Source organism: Scleropages formosus, chromosome 2 (genome assembly GCF_900964775.1).
Source record: "Scleropages formosus chromosome 2, fSclFor1.1, whole genome shotgun sequence".
Taxonomy (NCBI): domain Eukaryota; kingdom Metazoa; phylum Chordata; class Actinopteri; order Osteoglossiformes; family Osteoglossidae; genus Scleropages; species Scleropages formosus.
This window is the reverse complement of record NC_041807.1, coordinates 20,464,258-20,480,917: the sequence shown is the minus strand read 5'-3', so window position 1 is coordinate 20,480,917 and position 16,660 is coordinate 20,464,258. Positions and strand designations below refer to the sequence as shown.

The following is a 16,660-nucleotide window of genomic DNA, read 5'->3' as shown; positions in this document are numbered from 1 at the left end:
TGCAGATGTTATGTGGCAAAGTGATATAAGATGCCATTGAAATTCTGCAAACCTAAACCCTGTTTTTGCTTTCACACCCAGAAAAATAACTATGCAACGACTTTTATGGACATTTTTACTGTTTCTGCTCCACCATGTACATGTGCAATTATCTAAAGCAGATAAAAATATTTTGAACACCCAATATAATCTGCTCCCAGAAAGTGTCAACACTGTGAAACAATATACCTGACGACCACAAGTGATATAATATCATAATGGGCACTTAAGGGAACTTTAAATAAACATTGAACTGGAAAACAGAAGTGTGACTGCAAAATAAAAAATTATGACTGGAGTTAAAGGTCTCAGTTGGTTTTGACGTTGAAATCCTCCTTGACATATCCCCTCAAAGTGACTGCTTCTGAAAGAGCCTTCCTTGTAACCGTCTTGCTGGGATCGGAGAGCTGGTGCACCGTACATGAGTACAATGTGCACTTCACACATTCCACACACTGCACACGTGTCAGCACAAGCAACAGTTCACATCTACTCTTCTCATATGACACAATTATGTGACACATCGGTGTTTTCTGTGCTTCTTATTGTCACCTTCTATTTGGGTCTGTTTTCACCATGAGAGTGAGCACCTGTGGGGGGGTGCGGTGGCGCAGTGGCGCAGTGGGTTGGACCAGGTCCTGCTCTCCAGTGGGTCTGGGGTTCGAGTCCTGCTTGGGGTGCCTTGCGGCGGACTGGTGTCCCGTCCTGGGTGTGTCCCCTCCCCCTCCGGCCTTACGCCCTGTGTTGCCGGGTAAGCTCCGGTTCCCTGTGACCCTGTATGGGACAAGCGGTTCAGAAAGTGTGTGTGTGTGTGAGTGAGCACGTGGACAGGGATGTGAATTCAGTGAGGGCCATGTCCTCCACACTACTGGGAATGACACTATTTACACCACAATTGTAGAGGGTAAATAAGGATCATATATGAAGCACAGGTGTTCTTAACATAACCTACTGTCAGGCTTATTAAATACACACACACATAGATTTAGTCAATATACATCATGCACTCAGTTCCAGTTACTTAGCAGAAATATAGAGTGGAATTAAATGCTAAAATTGCAGTGAAATGTGTTATAATTAATTGAAAAGGTGTTGTCTTAGTGCAAATTCATGCTATCAACAGCATAGTCACTATCCTACAAGCTGAAAGCATATCGTAGCTGGAACCAGGCTGGTTTTTCTGTGTAGTCGCAAAACTTTCCTCTTTTTACACATTTCTTAGAGCCATAATACATAAAAGGAATTCCTTATTTATCCGTAAACTGATGCTTTCCGAATACACATCACTTCTTGGAAAATTGTAAATGTCAGCATGTTACAAAGTCACATTGCAGTGCATCATACACCATACTTGAGCTTTATCAACCACAATGCTTTTCAAACAGTTTATGATATTTACTGAGTTCAGCTCACACATTTCTTTGCTGTATTTAGTGTCTGACTTTTTGATCCACTTGTTTGAGAATCTGCTGTATGGGTCATCAGCCCATGTGTCAATGTGAGGAAGCCTCACACAAGCTGTTTCCACTGGTGAGTCATGGTTCTTGTGACAATCATGGTTCAACCTGTAGTCCGTGAACCATTAATAACTACAACTTCTTGGGGTTATTTTTATATTTAATTTTGTGAGGAAAATATGTTACAAAATAAAGCAAATTTCCTAATGACATTTCTGAGGAAGAAACTGACATATTAATCTGCATTTTAGTTTTCATATAATTATCATCTAATTTTTATCCTCTTCTGTATAACCAATTGTTTTTTTTGCAATAGCTGAAGATACTGATTTCTTCATTAAGTAATATTTAAAGAATTAAGACACTGATACCGGAGTGTTACTGGTAAGGATAATTTTTTTCTTTTCCTCATCAGGGGTTTTGATGTGGCAGAAACAATCACCAGTTGTTCTCAACTGTTTCTCACTATTAGTCTTTGTCATCCACTGTGTCCCAAATGTTTGTCTTTTGCATTATGTTTTGTTATGTTATAGGGTGGGGTTTGTATTAATACTTAATTTCTGCTTTTTTAGATAAGTGAATATTAAGCAAGGTACACGTCTAGCAATAATATTCTCTGTTTCCCCACCCATTTGTGACTTTTTACTTCTTTACTGTATCTTGTGAGATTTCAGTGCTTGCTTATCCAAAATAAACATTTACTGGTTTAGAATGCAAATTAACTGCGTTATTATATGATTTATATGGCATGAACTCTCATTAGTAAATTTCCAGGTTATTTGTAGATTTTTTAGACAAAGTCTCAGATTTTTGACAAACTTTAGAAACAGTGTACATCTAGATTTCTGTTGAGGGACCACATTTGTGTAGAGTTTTTGCCATTTTGGCTTCTTGGGCTAGAATTATATACTAATGACTTGAGTACTTTGTCCCACAAAAGGGGTTTTAAGGGCTAATTCAAATTGTCAAAGCTAAACCTTGTACATACTTTGCTTACTGATTTCATTGACTGATTGCGTTATCATTGATACCTAGCATAGCTGTCTGCAGGTTTTTTTTAGTTGTATGTACAGCATTTACCATGTTTTGTTGCATGATTGGCCTGCAGGTCTGATGTAACACTGCTCCTCAGCTCCATTATCATCCACTGGGTATTCACCTGGATAAAAACGGCACAGAATTTGCTTAAAATCAAAGCAGAGTTGGATCATTGAATCTTCTCTGTGATGACAGGGATGCTGTTTACAGAGAGAAAATATACTATTTGGTCGCAATAAATGGGTGAGAGGAAAATCCACAGTGATTTAACAAGATGATTCCTTAGTATGCATGGCAGGAAAGTGGCTTGTGGCACTAGATATTCATTTATTTAGATCATACTTTTGTCCCGAGCAAATTGCTGAAGGGTACCAGAGCAGCAGAAGGGATTTGAACCAGACTCCAAGATAAAGTCTTAACCAGACAAAGTGTTAACAATGATAGTTCCATTGTTCTAGAGCACAGTCACACCAAAGAGAGTAAATGTTTGATCATAGGTGTGAAAACATAATCGTAGGTTTGCTGCTTTTGCACCAATGAGTACAAATATATGCTTCCTGTAGCTGTTGATTAACTTTACTATGGTATAATTCTGGCCCACTCCGCCATGTAAAATCACTTGAACTCAGTGACCTTTGCAGGTTTTTGAGCATGAACAGGTATTTTCAGGTCTTTCCACAACATCTCAATGGCATTCAGGTCAGGAGTTTGACTGGGCCATTTTGTAACTTTATCATGTTTTTGTCAGCTATTCTGATGTTGACTTTCTTGTATCTCCAAAATCATTGTCTCAGTGTGACCAAGCTGTGTGTCAGCTTTAACTCATAGACTAATGGCTTGACATTCTCCTTTAGAATTTTCTGAAATGATAGATTGCTTGATAAAGATCCTAAATATGTGGAAAATTTCTCACCTGGTTCATGTCCAAAATGCCCATAAGAAAGTTCATCCAACAACCCTGGACACTATTGGCCAGTAGCTCTGACTTTATATATACAGTTGCTTGCAAAAGTAATTAAGTCCCTTGAAAGTTAGGACCATTTTCTGAATTTCAAAAGATACATACAAATGTTCTCCCAATCACTAGTTTTACTGAGATCGACTGTATTTCACAGTCTATTTCAAAAGCCAAAATGAGTTATTTGTCCTCAGATATTAAAAATGAAATGTAAAACTGAAATGTGCTGCTTGCATAAGTATTCAAACCCCGGTGCTCCAAAAGCTTAAAGTGGCAAATTCTTACCAAACATTTGCCTCTTATTTGGGCTTAATTGAATAAATAGTTCATACAAGTGAGCAATTAAAGTAAATGTCACATTTTCTGAATATTAAATTCACCCTGTGTGAGGGTCATTAGCCAGGCTGTGAACACACTGTGAAAATGAAGACTGAAGAGCTTATCACAGAAGTAAGAGATAAAGTGATCCAAATGCATAAGCCAGGAAAAGAGTTAAATAAAGAAAAAATAACAAATAGCTTGGATGTCCCAGTAAGCATTATTGGATCCATTATCAAGTGTATCACACCACCCACTTGTTGTGAAAAGAAGGCCGTCCGTCAAAACTTAGTGCCCGAGTAAGATGAAACAAAGTGAAGCAATAAAAAACGCTAGCCATTACTTTGAAGGAACTACAGAAGTCAGTTGCTGAAACTGGGGTACATGTGCATGAGTCCATGATATCAAGAGCTTTCATAATACTGGCCTATTTGGGTGGGTGGCAAGAAAGAAGCCATTACTCAAGAATTTCTATGAAAGATATGTCTGAATTTGCCACAATGCATGAAAGGACCCAGCTAGGATGTAATGAAAAGTGTTGTGGTCAGATGAAACCAAGATGGAGCTTTTCAGCCAAAATTCAGAGCACTATGTGTAGAGCAACGCTAACACTGCCCATCACGCAAAAAAACACCATCCCTACAGTGAAGTGTGGTGGTGGCAGCATAATGCTGTGGGGATGCTTTTCATTTGGAGGGACTGGGAACTTAACACTGAAGGAAAAATGGATGGAACTAAATACAATGAAGTACTAGAACAGAACCTTATTCAGTTAGCTCAGAAACTGAGGTTTGGGAGAAGGTTCACCTTCCAGAAAGGTAAAAATCCCAAAACAAAAAGTGAATGTCTTCCAATGGCCTAGTCAAAGTCCTGATTTCAATCCCATTGAGAATTTGTGGTACTCTTTGAAAATTGCAGTCCAGAAGCGCAATCCAACCAATGTAAATGATATGCAGAAAATTTGCCAGGAAGAATGGGACAAGATCACTTCTGAGGAATGTGCAAAGCAGGTTCAAACTTAGCCCAAAAGACATAAGGTAAAAGAAGGCTCTACTAAATATTAATCTGTGGAGGTTGAATACTTATGCAAGCAGCATTTTCTCCAGTTCTTATTAAAAAAAATCTTTTGACAAATTATTTACTTTGGCTTTGAAAATAATATTACAAATACATTGGTTTACAATAAAAATAATCGGAAAAAATGTGTATGTATCTTTTGAAATCCAGAAAATGGTGCTAATAAAGGGTTTGAATACTTCTGCAAGGCACTGTATACACACACCAGCAACACCTAAACAGTATGTTGCCGAACAACACAACAGAGCAGTCTAAAGACCTGTAAGGTAACACACACACAGTTGGAACACCACAACACCTGTCATTGCTGTGGGTTGTGCTTAAAGTGACAAATGTGCAGTGTTGCCTTAACAAAAGCCGGTGGTCTGACCTCTCGATAAAGACCTGATATGATGTAGTTTTTATCACGTCAGCAAGTCTCTGCTCTATAAAAGTGATTGCAAAGCCACAGGGGTAAAGTCACTCAACGGTGCACATTTCACAGGTAGGGCATTGAATTACACCTGCGATCTGCTGTATTTTACATTAAGTAATATGTTCACTTTTAATAACAAAATAGGAAAAAATATTTGCATTGGCTTTCCAGGCAAATATTTCACGGTGGAATAATATATGTGGAACTGTCTTAATGACCTTCAATGTATGGTAAACCTTCTTTCATGCCAGATTACAGTGCACTCATTTGGTCTGTAAGTGTACAGTGGTTTATACCACAGACCTGTTGACATATTCATCAGCTTATGAAGTTATTAATGCTGCAAAATGCGCTTTGTTAGTGATGAGACAATAAAATATGTTTATGGTATCTACTTTCTGGTGGCGCAGTGGGTTGGACCGGGTCCTGCTCTCCAGTGGGTCTGGGGTTCAAGTCCTGCTTGGGGTGCCTTGTGACAGCATGGCGTCCCATTCTGGGGGTGTCCCCTCCCCCTCCAGCCTTATGCCCTCAGTTGCCGGGTTAGGCTCTGGTTCCCCGCAACCCTTTATGGGACAAGCGGTTCAGAAAGTGTGTGTGTGTATCTGCTTTCCATTATTTCAACACAACATGTCATATGATCAGAGGGTCTTATAAAAAGAATAGAGGTGCAACTGCTGTGGAACGGTTGTAATAGAAGATGGCATATCTTTCTTAAATGCTGAAGTAACAATGATGTATACAAGTACACTAGTACACAAACCTAATATTCTTACTATTCTACCTGCACAGCACGTCTCTGATCCGCTCGGCAGAGAATTCACAGTGCGAGAGTTGGACTTGTTTTTTTCACAAAGGTGTTTCAATAGGTATGGAATAATGTACTTAAATATGAGGGGTAGTGGCTCACCTTTGTTTCTTCTACCAACAGTTCTGGCAGTGACAAAATTTACACAAAACAAGAAGTGCTTTGACTACTGGCTCTTAGTTTCCATAACACACAGTGTCACTGGACTGTAGCTCATCTCTGCACGGTCACAATCTGTATGTAGTTGTATTGTCTGTTGGAAAATAAAACAGTACATTTCCCAAGGTGCTTTGCTGTGGTACCCACCTGAAAAGTGCTATAAAGTCAAATTTAGGCATTCAAAGACCATAGGAAATTTGTTATTATTATTATTATTATTTTTATTTTTTATAGAGTGCTCTTCTCACATAGTGACACAGAGTGCTTTAACACAGGCATACAGCAAGAAAAAATTGATACAAACAAAGAAGACAGTCAACTAATGGCTACCATAATGAAGAACTCATTATAGAGCTACAAGTATACCTACTGGCCACTGGGGAAAGGAACAAAAACTCCCAACTGAAGGTTGAGGGAGAAAAAAAACCTCTGGAGGTCCACGGGCCAGTGGTTGCCCACCCCTCCTGGGCATTCTAGAAAGTAACAATTTGTAAGCCAGTGTTTAACAAGTAATTATAATGTTGGTAAATGGCATCTTGGATCCCCAGCTCGGCATGGGATTCGTCTGTCACCACTGGCCAGCCTCCTCAGGTCTTATGTAGCGAGGTAGTGCTCAACGAGAAGATAGGACAGAGTTAGTAATTTGTTACTTAAGTAAATTTAAAATGCATTTTTCTAAAGGTGATAAAATAAACAACCAAGGCAGGTCGAATTACATTATGAGGTGGAATGCTTGAGTGAACATATAAGTCTTAAGTCGGGATTTGAAAACAGAAACAGACGGGGCATTTCTGACAGTAACTGGTAGACTATTCCACAGTTTAGGTGCTCTATAACTAAAGGCGCGACCTCCTACTGAGGTCTTATTGATCACAGATACTTTAAGGTAACCTGCATCCAATGAACGAAGATATCGTCCTGGGATATAAAAATAATGATCTCACAAAGGTAAGCCGGAGCAATGCCATGTATTGCCTTATAGGTCAAAAGTAGGATTTTATAATCAACTCTATAAGAGACCGGGAGCCAATGCAAGGATTTAAGTACCGGTGTTATATGGTCGTACTTCCTAGTTCTAGTAACAATTCTTGCAGCAGCATTTTGTATCAACTGTAGCCTGGATACAGTCTGGTACGGACAACCCGACGATAAAGCATTACAGTAATCCAGCCTGCTGGAAACAAAGGCATAAAACAGTTTCTCAGAATCCCGTCTACAAAGGAATCGCCACATTTTAGCTATGCTTCTTAATTGAAGGAAGCACGACTTAGTCAAAGCATTTACATGCGATACAAAAGATTTGTGTTGAAGAAATGTATGTCATGGATGTTTTCTGCACACAGGAGTAAATATGGACCTGCTCATCCACATGAGGGGTGGAGGGTTTCTGCTTCTGACAACAGTAACCCTCTCCTTCCTGGCAGTCATAAGCTTTGCCCTTCCCTCCCCCCCGACCGCATCCCCTCTATTTCATGGATATCCCTTTGTGGTCATATGGAACATGCCCACTCCAGTCTGCAAGATCCACAACATCACACTAGACACCTCACCTTTCCAGGCTGTGACCACTCCTGCCAGTGTGCCAGACCAGTTCCTCGTTCTGTTCTACAGAGGTCGCCTGGGGCTGTACCCATATGTGGACACGAGCACTGGGCAGCAGTTCAATGGAGGCATCCCTCAAAAAGGCAACCTCACCGAGAGTCTGAACATCGCCTTTACAAACATTGAATATTATATTCCATCAGAAACATCCCCTGGCCTGGCTGTCATTGACTGGGAGGGCTGGCGTCCTTTATGGCACAGAAACTGGGATTCTAAAGAAATCTACCAGAAGTTATCTATTGCCTACACCCGTGAGCTTGATGCCAACCTGACTGCAGAGCAGGCTGTCATTGTGGCGAAGGAGCAGTTTGAGAAAGCTGCCAGGGACTACATGGAAGACACACTGGAGCTGGGGATCACAGAGAGGCCCCAGTACCTCTGGGGTTTCTACCTCTTTCCTGACTGTTACAACTATGACTGGGATACACCAGGGTACACAGGGGAGTGCTCAGCCGCTGTCAAGAGTCAGAACGATGAGCTTCTGTGGTTGTGGGAGACCAGCACAGCCCTCTACCCCTCTGTGTACCTTGATTCCCGCTTGAGCAACAATCACAGTGCCGCGCTTTTCGTCCGCAACCAAGTGCAGGAGGCAGTGAGGGTAGCTGCCCTGCCCCAACACCCCTTCACTGCCCCCATCTACGTGTACAGCCGCCCCGTCTTTTCAGACCTCAACAAGGAGTTCCTGAGCAATGTGAGTATAACTTCAGTGGTCTGACGCTGGAGATTCTTGTCCATCTGACCTTGTCTCTTACACCCTTTCATTGTGTTACCATCTTCAGGAGGACTTGGTCAGCACCATCGGCGAGAGCGCAGCCTTGGGGGCCTCGGGATCGGTGCTTTGGGGAGCCAGCGCTGACTTTCGTGACCAGGTTCTGGATTCTTTCTCTGGCAGTAACAAATGAGATCCACACCTGTACTGCAGCACATGCAGACACACCTCCTTGGAAATGACAGATGGGGAGATAAAAACTATCCAAGCTTCAAAAAGTGAAATGGCTTTGTGCCACTTCATGCAATTTGTTCATAATGAATAAATACATACATCCACGACATACATAACAAATACCAGCAAGCTAACGAAGGAAGATGACGACTAAAATAACATGAGAATGTTGTGTCGTATTTGCCTGAATTAAAGACTTCATTTCGAATGTACCTGGACCATTTCCGTCCTTTCAGGAATCTTGCCAGGCGCTGTCTGCTTACCTCACGTCCACGTTGAACCCGTACATCGCCAACGTAACGGCAGCCGCCAAGCTGTGCAGCACCTCGCTGTGCCAGGGCAATGGGCGCTGCGTCAGGAAGGACTACGACTCCGACAGCTACCTGCACCTGAACCCCAACAGCTTCACCATCCACGAGTCCAATGGGAAGTACCAGGCGGTGGGGGTGCCCTCCCTCTCTGACCTCACCGCTTTCGCCGACAGCTTCACCTGCCAGTGCTATGCTGGAAAGAGCTGCTCGCCCAGGCTGCCCACGCAGCTTCCTATGACACCCGTCTCCATTCCCGTGTAGCCCTGCGCGTCTGTCCAGCTTCCGTCCGCCTCGTCTCGACCCGTCCTGCACGCAGATGTAATAATTACTGTTATTTAGAAAATGTCTTTGCGCAAGGTTAGCTGGACTCATGCCGAATGTGTAAAGGTTCCGCATAACAGACGAGAATCATCCGTATAATCAATAATGAATAACACTTGATTATTGATCTCCAGTTCATAAAAAGACATCTGGGTTGACAAAAAATTCTCTACACTTCTAAGTGTTCATCAATAAAATTTCTCAGAGATTGTGGAGAACTGTCTGCGTCTCATTAATGCTCATATTTCTCATTTTGTGCTCAATGCTATATGGCAACATACAGCATGTTGTTATTATACTAAAAACAATACTGGTAACTATCAGTTCGTAAGCCTCAACTCGTCAGAGTAAGTGTATGACCCCTGTTAGGCCCCCCAAGAGGGTGGAACTCCTTCAACATATAACTTCTTTTATTTACTAAAAAAAATACATGCAATATATACATTTACACATTTTACCTCTCATTGTTATCACTGGTTTATAAATGGTAGAAGAAAACCGTAACTTGTTTTATCATAATGGTGGAAATATAACAGTGTTTGGTATCTGGCTGCTCATCTCATTATAAGGCACATTTTAAATTTTCTGCCTAAAGGATTTATTATTACTATTACAGTTATTTGTTCAAAGATATGTCTCAGCACCTATTGTAAACCTTACCCTGCTTACTAACACACCCTTTGTAATACAATATAAAAGCTTGTGGTAAAGCGCATAGCTCACCCGGTCCGACAGCAGTGAGCGCTGTTCAGTCAGAGATCGGTTAAACGAAGGAGCTCCCGCTTTGCTCCATCTCCACATCCTGAGACACTCATGCTGTGAGAGCCAGAGCATCTCTTCATCCAGGTGAATCTCAGCGCTCCTCATCCTTGCTCACTTCTTCTGTCCTGGAGTTCACCTTGTAAAGACCTGGACTGTACTCTATCTTCTTTGCCATAATATTTATGGTCTGACGTTCCTCTGGAAAAAGCAGGTTGTCAATAATGCTTCTGTACTTCGGATCCCCTTTAACCCCAGAAGTCATGAGCTGGCTTTCTATGTATGTTTATTCCCTTCTTATTTCTATTTCTTTTTTTATTATTATTTGTCTCAAATATATGTTTTTCAATTATTTGTCACTATGGAGATAACAAATAATCAATAATCAATAATTGATCAACTTTATTCCAATCCATGACTGATGTCTATATTACTTTGGTCACACACCTTTACATTTAATAATCTAACATTACTGTAATGGTTTCAGATTTACATTATTTTTGAGATTTCTGTTTCAACTGACATATACTTTGATTTTTGCATTTTTTTCTTTTATCACGTATACCTATTTGACATAAAAAAAGGAATTTTTACTTTTCAAACTATCTTCCATAGTATGATTTTCTTAGTGTTTTAACTACTTTCCTCATTGCTCTTAGTTTCTCCTAATGTGGAAGCACAGGCCTCACATAAATCTATGTAGGTTCGCAATTTTGATGTGGTATCTGTTAGACAATAATATGGTAATAACTATACATAAGAAACAGGCTGTAGGGAGTTTATCACATGGTCCTTTTTCAGGAACCTTGAAAGCTACAGTCGCTTGAACCCTGAAGTGGAGATAAATTCAGACAGGGAAGGATCAGTGAAACTTACATGTGGAAGAACAATTTCATAGATATTTTCTTTACACAGAAGTAAATATCCATCCCTCGTCAAGAACCGCTTGTCCCAAGCGGGGCTGTGGCAATCCGGAGCCTAAGCCGGCAACACAGGACGCAAAGCCGAAGGGACACCAGTCTGCTGTAGGGCACGAACCCCCAACCTGCCACAGAGCGGACACTGGCTGAACCCACCGAGCCACTGTGCCCAACCACCCCACAAGTAAACATGAACCTGTTCATTCAGAAGAAAAGAGATGGTCCTCTGCTCCTGCCCATATTTGCCCTCTCCTTCCTACGAACCATAAGCTCCGCTTGCACCTACTCACCCACTGCCCGCCTCTGTCCAGTGAATATCCCTTTGAGGTCATATGGAACACGCCCACTCCGGTCTGCAATAAAAACAACATCCTACTGGACACCTCACCTTTCCAGGCTGCGACCACTCCTGCCAGTGTGCCGGACCAGTTCCTTATTTCTGTTCTACAGTGACCGCCTGGGGCTGTACCCCTATGTGGAACATGGGCAGCAGTTCCATGGAAGCATCCCAGAGAAAGGCAACTTGGCCTTGAGCCTGAAGACTGCTCTTTCTGACACTGATTACTTCATCCGGTCAAAAACATCCAGTGGCCTGGCTGTCATTGACTGGGAGAAATGGCATCCATTGGGGAACAGAAACTTTGACTCTAAAACTATCTACCAACATCTTGTCCATTTCTTATGTCCATGAGCTAAACAGGAGCCTGTCTTTGGCACAGTCCACCGCTGTGGCCGGGAGACAGTTCCCGACAGCTGCCAGGAACTACATGGAAGACACGTTGCGTCTCGGGACCACGGTGAGGCTCCAGTATCTCTGGGGTTGCTACAGCTTTCCACACTGCTATAACTACAACGGAAGGACAGCGGGCTACACGGGGGAGTGTCCTGCTCATGGAAAGAGTCAGAACGATGAGCTCCCGTGATTGTGGGAGACCAGCACAGCCCTTTTTCCCTCCATCTACCTGCATTGCAGCCTGGGCAGCGACCACAATGCCATGCTGTTCGTCCGCAACAGAGCGTCCTCATATACTGTATATCTACAGTCACCCCGTCTATGCTGACCTGAACGATGTGTTCCTGACCAATGTGAGTATACCTTCAGTGGGCCGACACTGAACGTAAGATGTGTCTGCAGCTCTGCCCTTCCCTCCTACATTCCTCCATTGTACCGCCATCTGCAGGGGGACACGGTCAGCACCATCAGCGAGAGCGCAGCCTTGGGGGGCATCGGGATCGGTGTTTTGAGGAGCCAGCGCTGACTTTCATGACCAGGTTGTCTGACACATTAAAGATGCCAGGGACAGGCCACATGCCATCACTCTGCCAGTAACAAATGAGATCCACACCTGTACTGCAGCACATGCAGACACACCTCCTTGGAAATGACAGATGGGGAGATAAAAACTATCCGAGCTTCAAAAAATGAAATGGCTTTGTGCCACTTCATTCCGTCCACCTCGTCTCGACCCGTCCTGCACGCAGATGTAATCATTGCTGTTATTTAGAAAATGTCTTTGTGCAAGGTTAGCTAGACTCATGCCGAATGTGTAAGGGTCCTGCTCAACAACGGGTCTAGTCGATGTCAATGGTAACTTAATGAGATCTCTTGCCTTTGAAATGATAACCTTTTCAGGTATTTTAAAGTTTTTTTGTGCACTTCTAGGTATTGTGCAATAAAAATAACAAGATTGGTCATATCACATCCCTTCAAATGTTACACAGAGAGAGGGAGTGCTGGGCTTGTGAAAACCTCTCCTGGGTGAGAGCGGGCGAAAGCAACTGTTCGCATATCCACACATTTACTGCTGTCACTTAGTTTTATAGCAAAGTTACACAGGATATTGACAGATACCTAATATGAGTAACTAAATGAAAAGATATTTATCTGTTCTTATTTAATAAAATCCCAGAATGTACAGTAAAGTATGCTGTATGTTTTTACAGTTGAAAAAAAAAAACAAAATTCTCTTAACAAAACAGAGGCCTAATGAAAGAGTTGTCATCAAATCAAGTATAAATTTGAAAGTAAAACTTCCTTTACAGGACCTGAAATAGGTGTTTGAAAGTAACTGTCAATGGTCATTTATAAGACTAAGACAGCTTTTGGTAACTGACTGAAACAGATGGTTTGGAGACAGCAAAGTTTTAACTCCTCTCAGACGCGAGACTAAAGTGCAAATGAACATTTTTCCTACATTCTTAACCGACATGTTTAATAAACACAAGACAACGATTCCGTTTTCAAAAACGTTCAACCTTTTGCATCTGCTCAAGGCCGTTTAAAATAGTATTTTCAGCTGTAAGGTTGGTTGGTTTCGCACCAAACGAGTTCACAAAACGACGTTAGATTTACATACAGTTGAAAGAAAAAGTTTGTGAACCCCCTGGAATGACCTGGATTTTTGCATTAATCCTCACACAGAATGTGGTCAGATATTCATCAAAACTCTGTAGCATAATCGGACACTTAGTGCTTAAACTAATAATAATTGATAGTTTATTAATGTGGATACAAGCTTTTTAAAATGAAATGCTTGAAAGGAGCATCTAGCAGGGGTTCCAAGAACAGTTTGAGTTTCAAAAACGCCGCTACCGTTAGCGGTGCTCTAACGCGCGTTATTTCAGGACGCGCTTCCGCAACGCGATTCGCGCAACTGCGACACGCCTTATAGCTGTCAGTGGCGCTGGAAGTACAGCGATGTTGAGCTTCGGAAAAAGACTTTTGAAAAGAATTCGCACTGAAAGACCCTCTTAATAACTTAGCACAACCCACATCATCATGATGATCATGGCAACTTTGCCTTTGCCGCGCATACCAATAACGCGATCGCACTGGGAAAATCAAATTGCGCATTTTTTCTCCGACAAACAAAGCGCTTGAAAGATAATATGTCACACGTTCCATGGCATTTTCTTACATTATTTTCAGCGCTTATCCTTTCTTTGCGATTGATTGTGGTTTTTTTTTTTTCTTTACAGCTTTTGCATCCTCAGTAATTTAATTCAGGTTTTGGGAGGCAGTGATTACGCCCCTGGGGGGCACGATGGCGCAGTGGCTTGGACCGGGTTGGACCGGGTCCCGCTTTTCAGTGGGTTTAGGGTTCAAGTCCTGCTTGGGGTGCCTTGCGATGGACTGGCGTCCCATCCTGGGTGTGTCCTCCCCCCCCCCTCCAGCCTTCTGCCCTGTGTTGCTGGGTTAGGCTCCAGTTCCGCGCGACCCCGTATGGGACAAGCGGTTTAGAAAGTGTGTGTGTGTGATTACGCCCCCCCAACAAGATAGGCTCCGGACCGCCGCGACCCTGAGTCTGAAGAGGACAAGCGATTATGGGAAGCGACTGAGTGTTTACTCCATTCAACACTTTAGCTCCTAAAAATCTCCCGTTTTTCTTTTTTCCCCCCCACGGGAATTGGTATGACGCGAATTATAATGAACAGGACACAACTGTGGCGTTATGGCAGAACTGTGACTATATAAAACAGTCCAAAATTGAGTCATCTCTATATAGATTAAACAACCTGTTTTAAACTGATAAATAAATTCACAGTATGTTTCCATAGCGAGATTATTAATTTTCATACCAGGGAAATTTCCCACTGAATCACATGCACATAATCAAAGACATAAATCACTGGGGAGAAAAAAAACAGAACCCAAACACATTTTTCAAGCAACGACTTCAGTTTTCAGCTTTTTTTCTTTCCTTCTGGAAAGTTCCTCTTGAAGGTGGAAGGTGTTCAGGAATACCAGCGTTAATTATAACTAATCTTTAATAATTGCTGTCCGGAAATACTAGGATGCCGATCAAATACTGTGTCTGTAAAATCCACTTAGGCACAGTATGGGAAGAAAAAGATATTCTTTACCAAAAGGTGGCAGTGCAGCTACGTTGAACTCCAGAACAACCCTTTTTTTAAATTAATTTATTTATTTATTATAAATAATACCTACTGAAAGATCCTCTACCATCCAAGCATATTATAACAATGGATGAAACTGTATAAAGCAAACATGGGTGATAAATGTGATATATCATGTGCACTTTTACCCCCAGAAAATTATAGCTCTGCAGCAAGCCCTTTATATTTCAAATACTACGCTACAAATAATTTTGTGCACTAGAAATAGTTACATTCGTACATTTTCAAGACATGCCGGTGCTGTTGCAGTTCTATAAAGTTCTATTAAGAATTTGCCCAGTGTGTAGGGTTAGGGTTAAAGAGTGAAATACGGTGTGGGGGTGTGATGATGGGAGTAACTTCCCGAAGGAGGCTACAAGTCCCAGATGTGGTTTCAGGTGTTTGCAGTTCCACTCTCATTAGAGATTCATTTCTCCCCCAGTGAAGAAACGTAAACCTATTATTGGATTCTCCTCACCTTCAGCTTTGCTGAATATTTCATTAGATTTAATGACGCATAAATCACTCACAGGGCGGCCTCTCCTCTTTCGCGTGGCTGGTGTCTACATGTACATGCAAGGTTGACTGTTTTGGGAAGGTTGTTGAGAGCGATGAATGATGACACACTATGATGTGTGGTGCAGCTCTCGCTGTGAAAATCAGACCCCTCGATGATGATAACTCAGCACTGCTGAACCTCTTTAACTCCTCATTGCTTTCGAAAGCTGTGGAGACGGTATTGTGACCGCAGAATCCTGCTTCCCCATCTCTCTCATCTGTCATTAACCTTGATATGTATTGTCCTATAAAATTTCCATGTAGACAGGATGCTGAGAAACTGGTTCATGCTTTTTTTTCAGACAGGCTGGACTATTGTAATGCTTTAGTATCGGGTTGTCCGTACCAGACTGTATCCAGGCTACAGTTGGCACAAAATGCAGCTGTGAGAATTGTCACCAGAACTAGGAAATATGACCATATAACACCGGCACTTAAATCATTGCATTGGCTCCGCATTTAGAGTTGATTATAAAATCTTACTTTTGACCTGTAATGCAGTACATGGTGTTGCTTCAGCTTACCTTTGTGAGATTAATGATTTTTATAGCCCAGGACGATATCTTCGTTCATTGGATGAAGGTTACCTTAAAGTACCTGTGATCAGTAAGACCTCAGTAGTAGGTATCGTCTTTACGTATATAGAACACCTAAACTGTGGAATAGTCTACCAGTTACTGTCAGAAATGCCCTGTTTGTCTCTGTCTTCAAATCCAGACTAAAGACTTACATGTTTACTCAGACATTCCACCTTGAAATGTAATTTCACTTGCCTGTGTTTGTTTTTACCACCCTTATACCAATGCACATTAAATTGACTTGTTCAAGTTACAAATTACTAACTATTTCTTCTTATTGAGCATTGTCTCTCTACATAAGACTTGAGGAGGCCGGCCGGTGGTCACAGACACATCCCATGATTGCTGAAGATGATGACCAACTGCCATGAGGGATGAGACGTACCATGCTGAGCTGGGGATTCAAGATATTATACAGCAACAATATCATTATTACTTGTAAACTGGCTTAGAATTGTTACTAAATCTACAATGCCCAGGAGGGGTGGGCAGCTACTGGCCCTTG

At 41.9% G+C, this 16,660-nt stretch overlaps 1 protein-coding gene and 1 pseudogene across 1 annotated transcript; both read left to right on the top strand.

Annotated features, from left to right (window-relative positions):
• The first annotated feature begins 5,306 nt into the window (after positions 1–5,306).
• On the top strand, positions 5,307–9,426 carry LOC108931498 (hyaluronidase-5-like). Its single transcript, XM_018747267.1, has 4 exons — positions 5,307–5,371; positions 7,610–8,559; positions 8,648–8,737; positions 9,048–9,426. The coding sequence occupies exons 2-4, from the start codon at positions 7,618–7,620 to the stop codon at positions 9,381–9,383; spliced, it is 1,368 nt and encodes a 455-aa protein (XP_018602783.1). The 5' UTR covers positions 5,307–5,371; positions 7,610–7,617; the 3' UTR covers positions 9,384–9,426.
• Positions 9,427–11,312: 1,886 nt separating this feature from the next.
• LOC114912552 (hyaluronidase-5-like) lies at positions 11,313–12,381 on the top strand (annotated as a pseudogene).
• The last annotated feature ends 4,279 nt before the right edge of the window (positions 12,382–16,660 follow it).

What these genes read in the sequence shown, in the direction of transcription:
- LOC108931498 (XM_018747267.1), top strand. Translation starts at nt 7,618, where the DNA reads ATGGACCTGCTCATCCACATGAGGGGTGGAGGGTTTCTGCTTCTGACA. An exon ending in ACAAGGAGTTCCTGAGCAAT is followed by an intron (nt 8,560 to 8,647) that starts GTGAGTATAACT and finishes TACCATCTTCAG; the next exon opens with GAGGACTTGGTCAGCACCAT. An exon ending in GCGCTGACTTTCGTGACCAG is followed by an intron (nt 8,738 to 9,047) that starts GTTCTGGATTCT and finishes CCGTCCTTTCAG; the next exon opens with GAATCTTGCCAGGCGCTGTC.